This window comes from Drosophila nasuta, chromosome 2R, assembly GCF_023558535.2.
Source record: "Drosophila nasuta strain 15112-1781.00 chromosome 2R, ASM2355853v1, whole genome shotgun sequence".
NCBI classification, from domain to species: Eukaryota; Metazoa; Arthropoda; class Insecta; order Diptera; family Drosophilidae; genus Drosophila; species Drosophila nasuta.
Genome location: NC_083456.1, coordinates 20,476,714 through 20,499,446, shown reverse-complemented (window position 1 = coordinate 20,499,446; position 22,733 = coordinate 20,476,714). Strand labels below are relative to the sequence as shown.

The following is a 22,733-nucleotide window of genomic DNA, read 5'->3' as shown; positions in this document are numbered from 1 at the left end:
ATAAGATATTAAAATTCAATAGATCTGTTAACTCTTTTTTTATTTAATAGGACTTTTATGTTTTATTAAACTTTAAATAGAGGGTATTTACTTTGGGTTTTTTTTTTTTTTTAAATTTTGCTCAATCTACGCTATGTGCGATAATTTGAAATAGTGAAAAATCCCTGTTTATTAACCCATTGACAAGTTTATACTACCATGAATTCTTTAGATCCTTTAGCACATCATTGTATGCTTTGACTGCTTCTAATTAGCATAGATTTCAACTAATGTTAAAAGGACGGACCCGCATAAAAATGTTGGCACTTGCCGTCTGTATCATCATCAAAATGCCAGCGGAAGTTTAAACATAACTCGTCACCATCATCGACGCGACGACTATTTCAGCTTCTAATTGGGAGAACAGCGGCATTTGGTCGCGACAATGGCAGCAATAATGGCGCCCAATTCGCGAGAGCACGTTGCCCGACTGTCTCTGTGTTTCTCAGTTTGCAAATCAAAGTTGTGCGTCGTATTCAACGTTTTAAACGAGTGTCCGCATCCGTTTTGTCCTGCATGCTTACAAGTTAGATTATGTGTGTGTGTGTGTGTGTGTGTGTGTGTGTGTGAGTGTGCGTGTGTTTACTGGCTGGCTGTAGGTCGTGCCATTTTCACACTCACTGTCGCGACGTGAGGGCAATGCGACGGGGGGATTCGTCGCCACAATTGCTAGCCGCCTCATCCAGCTGTGGCTGCTGCATACTGGGTGTCGTCGCTTCAATGTTTGCGTGTATTGTGTGAGTTTCGGGGGACGTTCACTTCATTGAGAAGTAAAATGATGCCGACAAGTTGTCGTCGTGCTGGTCGTCGCCGACGATGCTTGGCGTCCTCTGTCTGTTGTGTTTTCGTCGTGGTCGCCGCCGTCGTCGCCGTCGTTGATACTGAATAAACCGAAACAACTTCCGATGCTGCCGCCACTTGTTACGCATTTTGGCGCCTTCTTCTATCTGCGTGTAAGCGTTATGTTGATTAGCGAACAATTGACGAATATACAACTTTTACATACATATGTACATATGTATGTCCGTCAATTTTTTACAGGTTTATATTGTGTGAAATGGTCGTTACATACTAGTGTTGGTTAATGTCAGGAGTAATTACATATGTATACACTGATCCACCCACCTTCCAATTTACGTGAGTACACACTGTCTAAGATCAACCGCCAATTCTTACATTCGGGTTGTGCTGCATAAAAAATGTAATATTCAATTAATAATACGTTTTTAATTCACGCCTGTCTGCCTGGCCTGTTTATGTGATCGGTTATTGTTTTCAAATTGGCCAGCAAAAAAATGAAATAAAAAAACGAATCATACCATGATTAAGTCTTTGACGCGGCGACATTTTTCTTTGTGGTGTCTCGCCAAAATGCTCCGACGGCGGCACAGTGACATCAATCGCATTGGTATGGTATGTATTTCTTAAAAAATTATTTTTTACTTGATTCTTGATTATAAGAAAATAATTTGACACCTGCTTGGCATATACTGCAACGTCCGCTTTGTTAATCTAAACAGAATCTTTTGTCTTTGGGGTAATGCATCTTTGATGTAATACGTACAGTGGCTCACACCTTATTTGTTTAATAGATAAACTTGAGTTTGTATCTAATATAATTGTACATACATATATATGTGTATGTAATTACTGTACATGAAGTAATTTATATGTTAATAGGTATTTTGTTATTTCCAAATTCCTTAATATTCCTTGTGCATTTTATATTGCATTTGTCTCACTGTATTGGGACCAGAGAAGGCTGCTCGAAGGGCTCCTTTGGCAGTGCGTCGTCGCCAAGGATGGACGCGGTTATTTCGCCGGTGGGGGCTGTGTCGTTATGACTGTTATTGTTGCTGTTGCTGCTGGTGTTATTGCTTTTGTTGTTGTTATGGCTGCTGTTGGTTGTTTAGTTGACTTCGGCCGCCAGTCGCCGTCGCCGTCTGCGTTACCGTCGCCATCGCGGTTGCCGCCAGTGTTGCTGGAGCCGCTGCCGCCGGCTGGAGCTCTGTTGCCCGGCAGACCGGCAGCCAACAAATTCGACAAACGAAACGAGAACTGCGCGCAAATAGAAAGATATGTGCGACGAATTGGTTTTAAGATTCAAACACCCATGGGGGACTGACTAGAGAACTAGCGTAGCTAGAGAAGCCAAGTGTCGCCAACTACAAATTTATTTACTATGTATTACTTTCAGTTCGGTTCAGTTTTTTACGTTCGTTCATTTTTATAGTATTCTCGTAGTGTTTTGTCTTCCAATTCCAATTCTCGCCACTGTCGCCGCCCTGACTACTTTACTTTTTATGGCTGTTAATTGGGTGAATTTCAAAATACATTAACATGTCAAACTACATATGTATATTATAGTATACTTTATAGTGTGCTCGAACATTGGGTTGATGCACAAATTAACTGCTCTATTTAGTAATCCTTTCATGCAATGCAAGCACGTGCTACTCACAAATATACAGACACTGAGCTTATTGTTTTGTTACTCGCATGTTGTCTTGTAGTATGTTGTGATGACAAGTGACAATGAGTCAGAAATCAGGACATTTGGCGACGGCGGCGGCGGCGACGCTGTGATGCCGCCGTCTGCTGCTGCTTTAGAATGCTTTGCGCAGTGGACAGTGGTGCGCAATGCGCGCTGATGCTTACAAAGCCATATAAAAGGATAGTCGCGTACTTGGCTGGCCTTTAGTTGATATGAAATCATGCCGCAGGACACAGCAGTCCTCCGTACAAACAGATAACGGATAGCAACGAAATCGAATTTGAAATTCACGTCAAAGTTGAGACGGAAACAAAGCGCGAAAACTTGAACAATATTTTTTGAAACTGGTGGTACAAAGACAAATGAACAAAGATTCAGATTAGTGTCGAAATTGTTTCACAACAGTGATAATCAACGACAAAATAAAAAGTCTTTGGAATTCGATTAACTCGGTAAGTGTAGAAAGTTAAAACGAGGATCAAAATATTTTCTCAATACCATTCAATCATTTGACTGATAATATTTGAACATTTTCTTGTATACCTGTGGATTGCCACCCATAATTCTTTAATATAATCTATTTATATTGTTGCTGAAATCTAAAGATTAATAACGAATTTTAATAATAATTCAATTCAAATTTAATGATATTTACTCGGAATCGTTTTGATTTATTTAAACTCATTTCTAATCTCTATTTATGGCGTCAATTGTAATCCTACAATTATAATCCTACCTACCTATTTTGTATAAATTCTGAAGAAGAGTTACAAAAAATTATACAGAGCTGACAATATCTAAGTAAATTTCTCCGCCATAGAATTTCATCCTCAATAAATAATCATCAGAATCCAATAAACAAAATCTCAATGCGCAATAAATTCGCGTTAAGTTCATTATTTTAACCTTTTCAAGTCAGTAAATTTTCTTTTAGACAACAGAATTTTGCATGTCACATATGAATATGATCTTGTCTGATGAATATTACCAATTGCCCAAACGTTTCGTTTTCATTGTACTTGGGTAATTAGCCTTATATTGAGTTACAGTCAGCAGTAAAGTCACTGACTAGTGCCGAAAAGAACATGAGCATTATCATCCGCCGACATGCGGGTCTCGCATGCAACCGCAAATGCTCGAGAAACGAGGATGATGATGATGAAGTTCGTGCGACGGAGGAATATAACTGGTTTCTGGTTTCCGACTGCGCCACTTTGTAGCTCTGCCCTGGCACTTTAATGGATTTTTAACAAGTTGGCTTTAGCTGAAAATGCTGCGATGATATCTTATTAGTTTTTAGTCTCCTAATTGCGCTCATCGCAACGTCTCCTTCTTCCGCGACAGTGAGAGAGAAGCGGTGAATTGTGCATCATGCATTCGTCACCGACCACCCAAGATATAATTCACTCGTTGCATTCACTTCGCATCTGGGGTTGTCCATGTCAAACAGAAGCAGCCATCACTCGACATGCTCTAGGGACAAAGCCAGCGTCCAGTCTATTAACATCCGTTGCGAATGCTTCGCTTTAGCTCCACGTGTCTCGCAATAAAAGGATCACCGTCTTCATTTCTGAGAACTTATCGAAAAACAAATAACAAGCCCCAAGACCCATAATCTGAGAGGAATTCGACTGTGTGTGCCGGTAAATTAACTGGTCCAGCCAAAAACAAAAAAATATATGAGGAAACCTGATACGCTGGCATTTGTATACTCTGTCTCGCTTCCAAGAGACGACGGGATGAAGATGCTCGTTTGTGGGGATGCTACCTGCCTACAAGCATACTAACTAAATCTCCTTGCTGTATGTTTGTATATTCTTGGGTCATCTGTCAAACATAAGGTTTAGATTCCCATGCATTCGCCCGGCAACAATAAATATTGTATAATTTTTTCTTACATTTAGACATCATAAGATCAACATCATAGTTAATTACACAAAGTTACATGAGCATTTACATTCACAAAGAAGAAACTTTATAGTTTATTGTGTCATCTTGATTTACATTGAAACATCGTAAGATCAAAATCATTGTATATTACACAAAGTTACAAATGCATTCTGAAAAAAAACTTTCATAATTTATGCAAACTTCAGCGGCAATTTCCTGTCGTGAGGTGAGTCAGTCCTTAGTCTTTAGTTTTTTTCGTCTTTCGTCTTCAGACTTCATTCAGTCTGCAGTCTCCGGTGTTCGGTCCCCAGTCAGCAGGCAGCCCACAGTCGAGGCGACTCGACGTCATCATCGCAACGGCCTGCGGTCCCGACCTGTTATTATCGTAATGACAGCAGCCTATTTGCTTTTATGTTTTCAAGTCGTCCAAACCAGAGACAATTATCTCTGCTGGAGCTGGACACCAGACTGCCCGATGAGTCTTTGATCTCTCTTGTCCGCCAAGCAAGTATGTGTGTCTTTATGTGTGTGAATGCGAAAGTGTGTGTGTAAGGGGCGCCACTGGTTCTTGAGGCCTGAGTAAAGAAACTGCAACTGATATGCCCTTGATCGCAGCTATTTATCATGTGCCAATGTTGAACGTTTCAAATGGGTTTGCTTCACGTACAAATTTTCTGCATTTCTATATTTTCCTGGTCATACTTATGTGTACCACAATTTTAGTATATTCATAGGTTTGAGTCTATTAAATTGATTTTTTAAGTATCTTTGCTAAGGTTTACTAGTCAACATTTAAATTGTAGTTAAAACTGAATTATCGGTTACCTACGTGAGCTCGCAGCAAACTTCACGTGAGTTCAACAATTGCGCGCAGCCAACTTCACGCGAGTTAAAAATTGCGCAGCGGGTCGTCTCATTGCTTGAGAGAGCCACAGGTCTTTTGCCTCTCACTGCGCACATTTTCTCACTGTGCGCTTGCCTTTGTATGCGTGCGGCGCGTTTCGATGTGTACGTGCGCCAGAGAGAGAGCGATAAAGAGAGGGCGCCAGCAAAAATTCACCACACGTCACATCCGACAGATACAAAAACACACATATTGTAGCTCTCACAAAACGTACGAAACTGTCGTGGTGAACGGACGTGGATTTTTCGGTTGCCCATATATAATACACGAACAATTTTTTGTTGCAAACGCGGGCGTAACCAACAAAATAAATGAATGCAACAACGACAAACGGAGACGACGAGCCATGTACAACGTCCGCGTTTCTATACTGATTTTTAACATTTTGTTTTTCCCGACAAAATAATTCCTCTTAGTTTGTTTGTTGCTTTCATCGAGTGTTGTGCAAGTGAAAAAAGGTGAAGTGAGCGTTAAATGACGAGCAAATGACCAATTTCTTCGGCCCCCGTCGCTGCCGTCAACGATCATATTATTGATGTAAGCCCAATTGTGAATTATAAATTGAAGTATAATAACCGACCGCACAATCAACGGTTCCAATAAACAAAAAGCGAAGTGTACGCAACTTAAAATGAACACACATATACAGGCATTTATATATAGTACATATATACTGAGATGTATAAATAAGCGTGTGTGTTCTCTTACATTTTCGATAAAGCGCGACCAAGCAAACGACTCCCTCGCGACGTCAACTAACATACAAACATAGTTCGATTGATCAATGATATATACACACACAAACATACGAACATACATGCTGAACGCTCATACATATGCATAGAATACAATAGCAGGCAACATCAAACATTTATTCATTAGTTTCATTCAATATTCGCCAAGAGGAATCGCGCAACTTTTGCTGTTGTATCTATTGCAATTCCTTTAGTCTGTTATAGCTAAATAATAATTATGTTGTAGCTTTTTAAAGTAGTCATTATCGTAATATATTCGAAATCCATCTATCTAATCGTATCCCATCAGAAAATCCGTATTCAGAATTAATTTTCGAAAACCACAACGCGACTAGATAGTAAATAAACATATTAAAAACAGCAAAAAAAAAACTGACTACAACGGAAATTAGCATAAAAACAATATGAAATGCGTGCAATCTTTAAATATCGTGAGATATCGTTAAGATAAACAAATGGTCGATAAATTCTATTATGTCCATTTATCGAACCACACCACACGAATGCCCGACACCTGACAACGTTGCCCCCACACACACTCACTCACTCACACAGTCGCAATCCCACTCACACCGATGCGCGCACACACGCAAACACACACGCGCTCGCACTCACACAGTCATGTGGCTGAACTTCTTCTTTAGCATTAAAATTCTTATTATTTTTTTTTGTTTTTCTGTTTAGCAGCGACAACTAACTCGGTCGCAATTTGCCAAATGCGGATTATAATTCTACAGTTACCCACACAATTTTATTTTTTTCGTTCACGCACACACACACACACTTATTTATAAGCGTATGCATGTACTGTATATGTATGTATGTGTTCATAAGTCAAGTACTTAGTTGACCAGAAAATAGTGCTGACTAGTGAATTAATTAATACAAAATTGACGATCTGTCAGCGCCCACTAAAATAATAAATCAATCTCGACGACGCGTGCAAATTAATTCGAATCGAAGTGAAAAATTTCTGTGCACTAAATAAAAAAGAAAAATATTTTATTTTTAATCGCCAAAATCTATTCTATCCATAGCAATGTGAATTTCAAAACAAAATTGTGAACTTAAAAGCAACATATACATATCAACAAAATTGCAATACAATAACATAATCAACCCAAGATTTTTATGTATTTTTGTATACAAAACGGATAACAAGGATACTATGGATAAATCCGCTTAAAAACAGTAAGTATTTGTACCAATCATTTTCTAGTTTATGATAGATAAAAGTAAAGAGAATAAGTTTCCTTAAAACAGTCGATTAATCCTTATATACACCTAATTAATATTAGTTCCATTATGTTTATTCATTCATTCAATAATTATTGAATTTGGAATGAATACATATTTGATATGTAACACCTTCGATTGCATAGAATGTTTATACGTCATACGAATTATATACATACATACATATGCTTCGTGTGCGCCGATGCATGTGTATGTGTGCGCCAGTTTATGCCGGCGCCATTACACCGTTAAGCTGTGGGTGTGAGTGGCGCCTGCAAAAGAACACATATACACATGCACATCCGCATACACAAACACATGCACACGCTTTGTGTACGCGTGCAAGTAAAAATAAACATGTGCAATTTTAACTTTGTGTGTACATTTGTTTTGTACTTGGATTAGTTGCGATGTTTTTTTTTCTTTCTGTTGTTTCTTTTCATTTTTATTAGTTTCGCTTGATCCTCGTTGTTGCTTTGTGCCGCATACATGCATACATAGTGCTGCATGCCATCGCAAGCACAGGTCTTGCATTCTTATACTTGTTGAATTTTCAGAAGAATTCGGAAATGTGTTGCTTTTCAGACATCAGTCAGCACACACACACAGATACGTACACAAATACATTAACACAGCAACTTTGCTCTCTCTTGTGCACTTGCTCCGGCGCTCTCTATCACGCTCCCACTCTTGCGCTCGCGCTCTCTCTTTTATTAATTCACCTCAAATTGTTGATTCTTCAACTTGTCAAACCGGCTGACAAAACGACTGAACGAACGAACGACCCACCGACCGACGCGTCGGTCTATCGTATCGTGTTGTTGCTGTTGTTATTGTTGTTGTTGTATTGCTATTGCTGGCGCTGTCGTTGTTCGTGTCTGTCTGATATAAGTTTATATTGGTGGCGCCATTGCGACGACGACGGCGACGCTGCCGCCGCCGCCGACATCGTTACTATTATTTCTTTTATTACGTTTACGTCAGTGGCGCCCACTGTGGCGCCTGTGCCGCGTCTCGTCTCGTCTTGCGTCTCTCTCTCTCTCTCATTCTCCGTTGCTTCTCTCGTCTCGTCTCGCCTCGTCGCTTTGCTGCCCTGCCTTCTGCTTTTGCCTTTGCCTCTGGCTGGCACGCAAGCAAGCAAGCGAGCGAGCAAGTAAATTCAGAATGTTGAGTGTATGTTTTTGTGTCTGTGTGAATGTATGTATGAATGTACATGCAAAGATATGTATGCATATGTATGTACGTGGCGTGTATGTGTATTTCTGCTCAACGAGCGTGTGTGTGAAGTAAAACTGAGCGTGTAGTTGTGCCGTCATGTCGGCGGCGCCACTGTTGTCGTCGGCGATAAGGAGCGCAAGAAATGCCAGCGAGCCAGTCAGCCAAGCAACAAAATGGTCGTAGTGTGAGTAGAAGAAGAGACCCCACAGTTTTGTATTTGGGTTGTTAACTTGTAGCCGCTCTCCCTCCCTTTCTCTATCTCTCTCTTTCTTTCTTGCTTTCTTGGTGCTGTCAGCGCCAGTTGCTGATGCTGCGCAGTCGGCATTCGGCAGTCCGGCAGTCGGACTCCAGTTTTCCGATCGCCAGGCAAGCACACATTACTCATGCGCTCCGTTCCTCAACTTATGCGGCGTTTTTGAGCTTTCCAAAGCTCCGATAAGAACTCTTGCCTGTGTTTGTGTGTGAGTGAATGAGTGTGTGTGTGTGTGCGGCGACAGGGCAAAAAGCAATATTATCCAATACGTCGTTGGTAACTTGCAAATTGGAACTGCAAATTCGTATTTCTCATGCAATATCATTTCCGCCATTTTTCTTTAAGCATTCTATTTTCTTTGGACATTAAATAAACCAATAGCACATTCATTGATATTTATTAATCCAAGAATAAACACACTTCCAAGCAAAGGGAATTTATTCCGAATTGATTTGTGAATTATGAGCAAACAGTCGATTGCTGTATACAAAACATCAGAGCGCAATCAACGATCAGCTCTACATCAAATCAATTTGTGCTGACGATAATAAAAGCTTGCAAGTTATAGGATCTCTCAAAACATGTGTAGGAACATTGCAGAATTGTTTATATAGCGGCTGATATTCTTGAAATCAATTTGTTGTTTCGATTTGCGCGTACTCCCATTATATAACCGATGGTTTAATGAGACCATGGGACTTTATTTATAAATAGCTATCAAAAATTTTAATTTTAATATGACTACTATTATTAAATACTAAGTCTCAAAGGAACTACAGACAAAATAACAATATTTATAAAAGAAAGATTATTTCTATATATTAGTTAACCAAAAATCAAAATTAATGGAAAAAGAGCTTTACTTTATTACTATTTTTTTCAAATTTTAAATTAAAATTGCTTAAAATAATATACAAAATATAATAATATTTCAATATGTATTTCTATTAGGAATTTTAAATAATGTATTTGTTAGTTTTAATTGCTAATTATCTTAAACTAATCAATATATTTCATTTATTATCTTTGCAGAATTCATATCAAATTCAAATACCACCAAAAACATATCAAGGCTGAAAAGGAAGCCTTAAAACCAAAAAACAAAGCGATTGAAAGGATATTGACAATTGAGAAAAATCGCCGACAAACGAAACGTTCTGGTCAAAGTCTAATAGATACCATATAGTCTATGTTAGCATTAAATTAAATAAAAAATCAAGTCACAGACAACACTCCCAAAATAAATCCCGAAACCCACCGCACATATCACACAACTACAACAAGAAAACAAAAGAGCAAAAACTAAATCCAATTCAAATTGCGACTTGCGGGGCATTTTGAGTGTGCGTCTGCATAAAGTTGATCAAATCAAATAATGCGCATACGATAAGATCGATGTTACCAACAGAATTGATGTCCCTCCATGATATTCCCAAGCGAAAAGAAAAAAGAACTATTGCGTTATGCGTCCAGAAACAATCCGGCTACGTGCGATGCGGTTGGCGGCATGCGAATGCCCATGCAGCAACCACAGCCGCAGCTCCATCCACATCCACGCCTCCCTCACACCTCCGTCTGCTGCTGTCCGCCGATGACGCCACCGCCGCCATACTGCTTAATAGCCTGCTCCGTCGACTATTCCTCGTATCAGCGTCTTCAACAGCGGCAGGATCAACAGCAGCTGATAACAGCTGTAGATGTCGCGGACGATGCAGTGGATGCGGAAATGTCCGCTTCGGCGATGGAGAACTCGGATTCCTATATGAAAAGCGACTGCAGTTACGGAAGCTCTGCCGCCGACTTGCTGAGCGACGAAAACGGACCATGTCCATTGCCCGCGTATCATCCAACACAACATCCGCCTCATCCGCATCCGCATCCACATACGGAACAGCCGACACGACTGCTGCTGCCATCGACATTTGCGGCGACGGCGGCGAACATGTTTCGGAATTGTTGCGGTGGCGGCGACTCCTCCAGCAGCAGCAACGGATCCATAACGAGAACGCGACCCAGCCCGCCCGTAACCAGACGACACCAGCTGAATCGTCAGCGCACACAACACTCCACACCACCCACCTGCCCCATACATGCGTCCCGTGCATCAGCTGGAGGAGCAGTAGCAGCAGCAACAGCAACAGCAGTGCCTGCCACACCGATGATGCGCCAACGCACACTCAACCAACACCTCAATGCGCTGCTGAAACCGTTCAAGAACAAGCAGATTGCCGAGCTGCTGCAAGCTGTGAAGAGTCGCGTGGATCCGCCACCCAAGTGCAACACGCTGGCTGCCAACAACAACAACAACAACAGTGTAATCAACAGTTCACCGAGCTATCTGCAATGCATACTGATCAAGTGCACCTCGCCGTTGGACGAGGAGCAACACGTTACCACATGCCAGCTGTTTTTTTGGTCCGACCTCAGGGATGCCAGCGAACTGAGGCGCCTGCCCATTTGTCCAAGTGCCAGGGATTACGTGTACACCTGCTGCAATCCGCTGCACTGGTATCGCATAATACACCCCATCGATACAGGTAGATAAATGACATGCATAAACAAACGATAAAAAAACTAGTGGTAAATAAAAAGTAAAAACTGTAGTAAACGTTATGACGAGCAGCACAAGTTGTCCTTTGAAGTCGATTAATTTGACTTGCAATATCGAATGACATGCATTGCAAGCTGGTCGTTTTTAATCGATACATTTCTATTCAATTTATCGATATAAAAACTAAACTTTTCGTAGCAATCGAAAATGGCGTGTAAAATATTTGTTTGCATGCATGTCTGTTTGTGCGTATGTATGTACATACATATATGAATACGATATGAATGCAACTTTTGGAAGCCATTACGCTTGGCGCCTAAGCTGCCGCAGTTGTGCATCATTAAGTTTTATTACAAGCTAAATGGCAAGTGTAAACATATTAATGGCATGTGTATAGGAATGTATGTACATATGTATGTATATGCAGTGTACAGTGTATGTACATTTATATTATATATTTATGTACGTACTTCTATGACAATCAAATGTACTTACGAATGCCCTATTCAATTCATTTCATTTCGTTGTACTTATAGTGTGCATAAACACACACCGTACACACACACACACACGCACACATAGAAGCATGGCTAGTCTGTGCGAATGTGCGTGCGAACTGTAAAAGCTTCGACCGACATGACGGCGACTAAATTCTTTTTAAAATAATTTGCGTAAATTTAGAACCTGGCGCCAGGAAATAATCAGGCGTCGTCGCCAACGCAAATGGCGCTCGCGTTGCGATTGCGGCCGTCGTTCTGCTTCTTCTTCACCTCTTCTTGTCGTCGTAGTCGTCAGCGTTGTTGTTGTTCTTCTTACTTTGCCGGTGCGTTTGAGATGAATGCGTTGAGGTTGAAGACAGTGTTGCCAACTTGCGAGCAGAAAATTCAGCAAGCGCAGCATGTGTTGTCGACAGTCGACCACTCAATACTCTGTAGGCAATTCTTTTGTTTGTATTGCAACTTCTCGACTTTCATACGCAGATTGAATTTTATCTGAGGATGTTTTAATTCCGATATGCATGTGTATCTGTGCACTCTATATTGTATACATGAGTTGTGCGAGTGTATTGCCCAATTACTGAGCATACCAATGTGTACATAAATACTGCTTGTTTCTGCTAACAACAACAACAACAACCGTTGTGCTCTTACTACCAGTTGCACTTAATGTGCATGTTAAAAAAAAAGCGTGTACCTCCCAGATACACGATGCTTGGTTCGTTGCTTGCTTGCTTGCTTGCTTACAAAGGTACTGTAAACATGGTCTTAGAGGTATGGAAACGTGGTTCGTGCCGCGTTTACCTGTTCAACCTGGCGACAGACGCAGCCAGAAGAGCCACAGCATCAAGAGTCGAGAGTCAGCGCAGCGCAGCGTCTGTCTGACGGTCAGTTGGTTGTTGTCTGCTGGCGAACAGCGAATTGACTTCCCGATACCGACTGGGACTGGGACCGGGACGGGTTTTTAATGATGGCGCCGAGCACATTAAACAAGTCGATAATGTTATTCCATCCACATTGGCCAAGGGAACACAATTCCTGGAATTGTAGCGAAGACGATGCCAGTCGGTCGGTTGGGATGTATCAGCGATGTTTCTACACACACACACACACACGTAGATACTTTGTCCATTCGATCGAGAATTCTCATAAAAAGTAAAATTATGCCGGCAAGCTTCAGCTTCAACGTTGTGAATGTCCAGCCAACTTTCTTAAAAAAACTTCTGACGGCGAAAGCTCGATTCAAAAATACCCTGTAGCTATTTATGGGAGAGCCTACTGGAAATAAAAAATGTCAGCTTTTGATATAATATTCAAATTCTTTTTAGGGAAGTACATACAAAAATTTAAATCAATTATGTATATACAACAGAAATAGGAACATATTTTTTCATTTTGTTTAAAAAAAATTCTTCATTAAATATGAAAATGTCAATAGCGACTGAAATATTTTAAGTAATGAACTTAGGATATTTATTCTCTTACTGTATTAAAAAAAAAATGTAATATTTTATGAAGCTGTTTTGGATAGTGGTATTTGCTTCCCAGTAATCAGAGATTCTCTTCATTCAAATTATGTATAGACAATTTTGTTGACGATCTAGTAATTTAATACTTCTGCGCAGTATTATTATTTTATTAAAGAACTTTTTGGTCATGGCTACAGGTCGACTCATCCCTTATGCCCTTCCTTATATTCAGAGATGTTTGTTGTTGTGGTTGGATACGATCCCATCAATCATACAAAATGTCGAATACAGCGAAGTGAGCGAAAATCAGTTAAATTTTGCGGTGGAGTCTCGAGAGTCGGACAGTCAGTTGCTTGGTTGCTTGGTTGGTTGGACGCCACTTCATGCCGCGTCGTTGTGGTGATTAAGGCAATGTTGGAATTTCGCTACTCCCTTCGTTTTTTTCTTTTTCTTTTTTTTGTTATATGTTGTTTTTTTTTTTTTGGCTTGGCTCTGTGTTTTTTTCATTAGGTCTTCAAGAATTGTTAGATTCACGCAGGCAGTCACGAAGGCAAGGCAGAAGAGGGGCCAATCGTAATCAGGTTTAACTGGTACCGGGGCCACAGCGAGAGCCGACAGCGCCATCCGTCGTCGTTGACGCTACCAACAATGCTGACGTCTGCAGCGCCAGCTTCCTCCGCTCCCAGCTCTCGGAGCAGCGGCAAGCGCAGCACATCAAACGATTTGTGCGCCAATAAAATGTCCCCCAGTGCTGCTGGCTGATATGCAAACATTATTTATTTTATTTATTTATTTTTATTTCGCCGCGCTGATGTTTGGCCTGCCTGCCTGCGCTTAAGTTTGTTGCTATTGCTATTGCTGTGTCTGTGTCTGTTTTTGTTTTTGTTATTTTTTTTTCTTCTTTTCTTTTTTTCTGTTTTTGTTTCTGTTTCTGTTTCGGTTTCGCTTTGCTTCGGTTTCTGTAGTATGTTTTGTATGTATGTATTTTTTCGAATACTAATATTGTACTATTTTTGTGAGACATGATCTCATCGCACAGCTCGTCTTAAACACGCGCATTTCTACCCGTAACCCGTAGCCCGTAATCCGTAGTCTTGGCTAACTCTACCGAAACTGCTTCTTACAATTAATACTCGACAAATCGCAATTTACTGCGCATCAATGTTCCAATCAGGACATGTGGACACAAGATTCTCACTGCATTGAAATTCATTTGAAAGATGAATGGGAATGCTTGGGTAACACCGACTCTGAGGTACTCTTCCTATGACTAGTATCTTTAATTCTTTAGCATTTCGTATTTCTCTTTCCTCTTGAAGATCTGAATATTTGAACTTGATTTGATCGTTAATTTTTTAGCCAGCTGATCTCATGATGTGTTCTATTTAAGACTATCAAATTTCATATTAAATTTTGATGTCTTCCTCACATTTTAGATCTTTACTATGTAGCACCCATTTAGTAGATATTATTATTACTCTTCTTTTTTTTGTGGAGGAAACCCGTTTGCATGTCTACGATATAAAAAACAGCCTCTTTTGCCTGTCCACCGGTTGACATTTTCGGTTGAATTGTTGCGTTGATGCAATCAAAAATATTTTATTGTGGCGCACCTTTCTAATTGATTAATTAATGAATTGAAAACCACATTAATGCAAATAGATTGCCATAAAATTAATGTCTCTAATAAGTCAACCGTAATCCTCAATATCAAAAATTATATGGGCTTTATTGATATCTATATTTCTTTAGCAAGAAAGTCTTGGGAATTGACGGCGATAATCTAGTTGCGGCTTAAACATGTGTATGGATTTATTTCTTTTCTAAATAATCACATTGTGTATTTGTGTAGTTCCACTATGATTCTATTGTGGCGTTAATTGAATTGTTCACGAGTTTACTGCTTTTTGATTTCTCCTGGTAAACACCTGCGTTTCTATTTGGCAACCATACACAAACATATTCCATAACAATGTTTGTCTAAAAACAATAATAATGTTGATACAATTAAACGGATAAGATTGGCGTCTACTACAACATGAAAAAAGTGGCAGTCATACAATTTTTTTTCTTTTTATTTATTTTTGGCATTTCAAGTTGATTTCGCAAAAACACTTACATATTTAACAAGCTATGGGGGGATTTTCATTGATTGAGAATTAAAATGTGTTTTCGTTTTTCTGTTCTGTGCACTTGCAGAGTCTGCGCCTCCGCCATATCAGCGCTCAAAAATGCTGAGACTAAGAGATACAGGTATGTATTGTATTTAAGTTGAGAGAGAGACCCAGGCGCACTTAACTGATCGCAGCATTCTATCATCATCCGCTAGATTCCGAGGGAAACACTCAAAACATCGAAAGGTCGTCGGGAGGAAACAGCAGCAGTCACCACAACAATCACAGCAACAGCAACAACCACAGCCAAAGCATTTCGAGCATCTTCAAGCAAGCGGAGTCACAGTTGTATGTGCCAAGTCTCGAGTCTTTCACCACTGATGGCAAAGGTGAGTTTCTGGCCCTATTCTTGCTCTCCTACTCGTGTTCGCTCTCTCGTTCACTCTCTTTCGCTCTCGCGTCTGCTTATCTCCGGAGTCCGGAGTGGCTTTATTAAGCATTGAGCGATACAGCAAGCACCTTTCTGCCTGCAACTCACACACTCACAAGCATTCACATACATATTTATGTTCGCACTCCCTGTAGGAAATTGGACTGGTTGCGAATAAAATACATCATGAATTGGTTGCATTTCAACCAATTTTTAAATAGATTTTTTTGTTTAAACTTTTCTTTTTTTCCACCATACTATATGCTTTTATTTTAAGCATAATATGAAATTTAATTTTGAACTTCGATTTTATAAAAGAAAAATGAGTTTTAGAAAGAAAAAATATGTTTTTATATATGTTTTTTTCTTATTATTTGCAATTAAAAAGAAAATAAAAAACACGTAATAAATTATTGCCTTTCAAGGAAGTCAATGCTCAAAGTTCTGAAAATACACATTCTTTTTAAATTTAAAAAACTTAAGAAAATATCATTGGTACAAAATAAGATATATATAAGAGTTTAGTATTTAGTAGTATAGTAGTAGTATATTAATTATATTAATAATTATTAAAAATTTATTGAAAATATCTTTAGTTACTAGTTTGAAATGATCCAAAAATATTATATTAAGAGAAAACCAAATTCTACCCAACTAATCCTCAACTACTCCATTTGGAACCAGTTATTTTATAGATACTTTGGATCAATGGTTGCTTATATTTTATATTTCGGATTTATTCAACACACCCAATTCTAACCTATTTGCAAGCAGATAAATACTAGTTGCTTTTATGCCAGAGGTAGAAGTGAACTTTTCGCTGCAGGGTTCTTGCTTTTCGTATCGTGTCTGAGTGTGTGTGAGAGTTATGAGGCTACGGTCGCGTGCGTGTGTTTGAGCACGCCGGCACGGGCCAAGTCAGGCAGGCAGGCAGGCAGTCAAGTTATTCGTTGCTCGTGGCGCCAGCTTGCCGCGTCAGGTCGTCACTTTCTATATTGATATTAACTTTTAAGCGAAAACAGCAAAAACGACACGAAAATAAATAATGAGCGAAAAACAAATACAAACAGTGCCTGGCGAATGCGAATAAGAGAGGTGACGACGAAGACGGCGACGGAGACGAAGACGACGATGGCAGCAGCAAAAGCAACAACAAAAACAACAATATTTGCGCTTGCTTACGAAAGTTTTTGTAGAGCGGCCGTCGCGTCGGACGCGGGAGTGGCTGTGACTCTTGCTGTGGCTGTGGCTGGTTATCGGCACCACCACTACTGTGGGGAGCTGTGTAGCTGGACAGAGGCAGGGAGGGGGAAACGGTCGGCGGTAGTGGCGTTATGACTATGATATCATTCATGGCTCTGCCGCCAACGCTGGACAATGTGCTTTTTGGTTGCCGTTGTTGTTGTTATTGTTGTTGCTGTTTCTCTCTCTCTTTATTTTTTATGGCATTCGTCGAGGCGACAAAATGACGGAAAAGCTTTTTTGCATTTGAATGGACCGTTAAAAATAGATCTACTACGACTACTAGCTTCTTGCATCCCACGACTTAAAGAATTCCAAAATTGAAACAGTTCAATCTAATCTATGTATAAGCTTCGAATCGCCGTCTCTCTCTCTCTCTCGCTCTCTGCATGTCAACAGCTAATTAAATCCGTTTTTAATGTATCGACACTATATTGTGGCGAGACGTAGTGCTTTTTGCATCGTGGGTTCAGTTCTAGAAGTGTTACTTAAAAATATTACTGTGATAGTTTGAGAATGCAAACTGCAAGGCAATAAAACCTGGCGCCTATATTATGTAGATAAAATAAACGTGTAAAACAATTGCAATTCTTTTTGAAATATTACACTGGGAATACTATAATTTTGAAGTTTACAGGATTATATTAAGGGATTGTAATCATTTTTTTAGGTAGTTCAATTTTTTGAATTAAAAATTGCGAAATATTTGTAGCTTTGATTTTTAAAGTACAAAATAGAGCTATAATATATATTGTTGGTATTTTAATAATTTCTAACATTTAAAAAAAAGTTAAGAATTTCATAAAGAACGAGAATTAAAAAAAAATTAATCCTTTTCCAGGTTTAATTGCCAATATGTGAATTGTTTTCTTTTGTATCTTAGATTTTCTTTATAACATTTGCAAAATTGATTTATAATCTCTGATAATAATGTTGATATAGAACAGAATAGATCGTTTATTAAATTATTATGCAGATGTTACTCGTAGTTAAAGGGAGAATGAATTTTATGCAGCTCAGTGATTGTTGCCCCCTTTGTCCTTGTCAGATAAACATGCCCGATTCGTGTAACTCGATGAAGTTTCAAATGTAAATACGTGCACGCTTTTAATGTATGTATGCAACGACATGTGTGGCCACCAAAGAAGCAACTTACACTGCTAGCAGCAACAACACACATGCACACACTCACACACACACACGCACAGGTAGAATATAAAATATTCTAAATTTAAAGATGATGTGGCAGCCCGTGGATGCGCACTTCTGTATGTACTTTTGTATGACTCTGTGTGTGTGTTTGTTTGTGTGAATGTGCATGTGTGTGTGTGTATGCACATTGACCGAAAAACAAAACAACGAAGCGAGCGGCGGCGACGGCGGCGCTAAGAATCCCAAAGAGTCGATGCCGAGCAAATGCCGTTCATCGTCGATGGCGTGTGCCAGAGTCAGAGACAACACAGAGCCCCAAAGCAGGCGGCGACTGCGACGACGACGTCGGCGACGGCATTGGCGCCACACAGAAGTGTGGTAGAACTCAGTTGTGCGCCAACCGCTGCCCCTTCACTCTCATGCTCTCTCTTTCTCTCTCTTAAGCACTCTCCCGTTATGAGGGGAGAATGGCAAGGCAAAGACAGTGAAAGAGGAGCAGACAATGTGTGTGAATGCGATTGTGTGCTTATTCAGTATTCAGTATCCCAGCAGACCAAACATCGTGTGCGTAACTTAAGCGATAGTTTAGCGGGATCAGAAGAGGGTTTTACGAAAATGAATCAGCAATCTTAAGAGGAAGCTAGAGGATAAAGAATTACACGGAAATATATGTACATATGTAGACATACTAAGCCTTTCCCAATAATAGTCAATAATGAATTCCAGAAATTGGCAAAATTTCTTGAGCCGATAATTCGGTTATTACACTGAAATGGCTTATGAAATTTTTAGGGTAAATGCATTTGGCAATTGTCAGTATAATTGTAGGGCTCAATATGACGTTATAATGAAACGAAATTGAATTCACAAATTTGAAAAAAGATATTATAAAAGACGGAGCAATAATAATTTTCTTATGTTTACTATTACGTATGTAATTGGAATGTATGTATGTAAATTGATGATAATTATGTGAGTAAGTGTATTTCAAATTTTGGTGGGGAAAACACTTTCGTGGCCATGACGCGTCGACGGAAAGCGACGCGACGCGACGCAAAGACGACTACGATGAAGGCGACGACGGCGCCGTTGCCGGCGTCGACCCAATTAGGTAAACAGCAGCTAGGCGCCATTTGCCTTGGTTTTGCCGGACGGCACCCCTTCACTGACCATGGCCAGCTGTTGCCCCCACCCCCACCACTCACCACCTCATCAACAAGTGCATGCAAAAACAAAAAGAAAAAAAAAATAAAAGCGTTGCACAGATTTATGGTCGAATCTCGGCAAAGACAGACATTGTCTGTATTTACATTCAGTCATGTGTTGAACACTAAGCAGATGCACGACCTAAAGATACCCTGCCCCTGTGCATATTTATTTATATTTGTTTGCTAGCAGCTGGAAATACATTTTATGCGCTCACTGTGCCACAGTCGACATGGGGTCGCATTTTGGCATTATGGGGTCGTTTTGCCCATATTTACCTTGAACATCTCGCACATTATAATATTTGCAATAAATAAATAATGTGCCTCGCTCGTTTTGCATTAATCGAGCCGGAATCTAGGCAAATAAGTCAAAAGGCGCCGGCCCCATTTACGTAACGCTCTGGCGCCAAAATTATTACCATTAACGTACAGTCTATATATGTATGTATGTACCTATATATGAATATATTCCGATGAATTTGTATGTGTTTATAGAGTGTATGAGTTAGCTGTGGAGAGAATCCGTTGCTTGATTAGATCAGGCGACTTTTTTCTTTCTGTTTTACCATCTAGAAGTCTTGCAGTTCCGCACAGTAATAAATGTTACCTACTATATTTCCTACATGCTTTCTTATCTCGCCAAAAGCCTCATTTTTAACTTTGTCCCATTTGTCGAGTAGCAAAAAATGACGAGATATGGGACAAAGCTGTGGGAGGTGGGCACGAGATAAAGCTCGTTAAGCAAAAAGTTGGGAAAATACTTTTCGACGTTGTTTAATAGCTTCAACTATCAGTGTAGTGAGTGTAAAGTCATCGCGCGATTTGATCAGCTGAATAATATAACTATACGATCTTTAAATTAGTTTTGAAATGTCTTCAGAAGAGTTGATATTTCTCATAATGTTTCGAAAACATAATTTTTCACAGTGTTTCTGATGGATAATTTAAGAAGAATAAAAACTTAAAGAACTTTGGATAATTACTAGAATCGGTTGAAAAATAACATTTAATATTGCTTAAAATAAATCAAAATATTATAAATTGAAAATAGAAAAAAATGAAATCAATATTCATATAAAATATATTGTTTATCCTTTCCAGATCGCAGTGCGTGCTCTAAAGTATGGTGTCAGATTGCCTATTGGGAGCTATCTCAACGGGTTGGCGAACTCTTTCAGGCCAAGAAGCCGGCAGTCAACATCTATGCAGAGGGGCCAGCAGATGGCAGCGGGGAGAGCATGTGCTTGCGTGAATTGGGTGGCAAGCGACCATCAACGGATGCGGTGCAGAACACGCGACTAAAGGTCGGCCTAGGTAAGTGTTTAACCCGACTGCTAAATTGAGTGTTTTAAATGCAATGTGTTGCCCCCTTAAAACAGGTGTAACGTTAAGCATGGAGTCGGGTGGCGACGTGTGGATTTATAATCGCAGCAATGTGCCGATATTCGTGGACTCGCCCACGTTGGCCGAGAGCTTGGATCGAGTCTGTAAGGTGATGCCTGGCTACTGTCTGAAGGCCTTCGATACACACAGGTAGGCACAACCGTAAATGTTGATTAACGAGTGCACATTATTAACTCTCTCGCTCTCTGTCTCTCTCTTCACTTTACTTTACTGCAGGGCTCAATGGCTGGCCTGCAAGCAGTCGCAGCATAACCAGCAGCTGGGACCAATCGACCGGTTTAGCATGAAGATCAGCTTTGCCAAGGGCTGGGGCAACACATACAAGCGACAGGATGTGATGGGCTGCCCCTGTTGGCTGGAAGTGCACTTCACCCATCTGCGGTGACAGTGCCAGCAGCCTGCGGGCAATAATAACAATAGCAAACATTGCTCTTCATCCGCATTGAGAGCCGCGCTTGTTGACTGCAGCAATCCAAGATCAAGTGCGCTGCAACGTTCGGGCCAGCTGCTGCGCATCATACAGAGACTGCTGGCGAGGATGGGCAGTAAAGCGTGCACATTGAGACTGCAAGCAATTGGTACGAGGAGCTTTAAATTACAACAACCAGACTAGTAGCAAAGTGGGGCAAGTGAGCAAGAGGAGAAGGAGAAGGAGACCGAGAAGGGAAGAGGGAGGAGAACTAATAAATAGGGGCAACAATGGACTGCTAATGAAATACTTTTAAAAGTTTAACTTAATTATGAAACATGTTTCAATTAATTGCTAAAATGCCACATCGAAATTAACTTATATATATATGTATAAAGCATGTGCGGCAAAGGAGACGGAGACGGAGACAGAGACGAAGACGGAGAGTTTTGGGGAGTGTTAAATTCAAATAGTAATTGATTGTTAAACATAGCTAAAATTTAAATCCTGTGATTCACTCTATATGTACATATGTATGCATATGTATGTGCACACTAACAATACCACACACACAACAACAAACACAGACTAACTAGTATGTATGGGCGCAAGGAATTGTTTATAATAGTTGTATGTATACGAAGGATAAATATTAGAGAGCAGCATATACACAAGTCGGAATGTCTAAGCTTTCCCCTTAATATTATATTGTTTTATAAATATTCTGAAACATTTGAGACTTCTATAGAAACCAAATCGTTACCTATTTAAATAATGTGAAGTGATTAACAAAAGCTTTGGCATTATTGGGCCATAAACCTTTCAATTAAATGCTAACGGGTTACTAAGTATTTTGTTTATTTTTACTGATTGATCGATTTAAGAACTTTCGTTGAATTTATTTGCATTTTGTAATTCGCGTTTTAGTTTTCATCGACTTTGTAGCCCAAGAACTCAGTTACATTTCTTTTAAATGGAAATGTAAATTTGAGCTAGTGAAGGATAAGATTTTACTGCACTAGAATTTGTTAGGTGCGTCTCATTGTAGATAATATTGCCACCCCACTGTATTGCTGCCCAATTCTATATACATACACTACAATACAAACGTACATACATACATAGAACTATATGCAGACATACATATGTACACATGTACATTTTAATTCCAAAAATTTATTATTACATTAACCATACGCCCTTTTATGAAAGCATAAGTACATACGGAGAGTACATAGTTAAAACATAAACAAAAAAAGCTGATTTTAAAAATTGCTTGGACTTGCATCATTTTGAATATATTGAAGACATACATACGAATACTATACAAGATGTACATTACTTGCAATATCTTCAAAATGATCAAAAATATTTAATCAGCGTTAATAGTTGTAGCTTTACTGTTAAGTTTTAAGAAATATTTTGTAATAAAATTTCAATATATTTACAACACTTGGATTTTTACTGT

General features: G+C 39.6%; 1 protein-coding gene and 1 long non-coding RNA gene across 3 annotated transcripts; one reads left to right on the top strand and one right to left on the bottom strand.

The window, feature by feature from the left end:
• Positions 1–87: 87 nt before the first annotated feature.
• On the bottom strand, positions 88–2,255 carry LOC132784848 (uncharacterized). The gene is made up of 3 exons (XR_009632287.1): positions 1,359–2,255; positions 1,165–1,227; positions 88–986 (listed from the first exon to the last, which is right to left on the bottom strand). It is a non-coding gene; the product is annotated as an uncharacterized LOC132784848 (long non-coding RNA).
• A 3,290-nt stretch (positions 2,256–5,545) lies between these two features.
• On the top strand, positions 5,546–22,677 carry LOC132784847 (mothers against decapentaplegic homolog 6). 2 transcript variants are annotated; one of them, XM_060790725.1, is made up of 8 exons: positions 5,546–5,864; positions 7,120–7,273; positions 9,822–11,326; positions 15,506–15,559; positions 15,636–15,809; positions 20,554–20,766; positions 20,832–20,985; positions 21,073–22,677. In XM_060790725.1, the coding sequence occupies exons 3-8, from the start codon at positions 10,213–10,215 to the stop codon at positions 21,239–21,241; spliced, it is 1,878 nt and encodes a 625-aa protein (XP_060646708.1). In that variant the 5' UTR covers positions 5,546–5,864; positions 7,120–7,273; positions 9,822–10,212; the 3' UTR covers positions 21,242–22,677. The 2 variants fall into 2 exon arrangements, with proteins under 2 accessions (XP_060646708.1, XP_060646707.1); XM_060790724.1 differs by having other exon boundaries at positions 15,615–15,809.
• Positions 22,678–22,733: the final 56 nt, after the last annotated feature.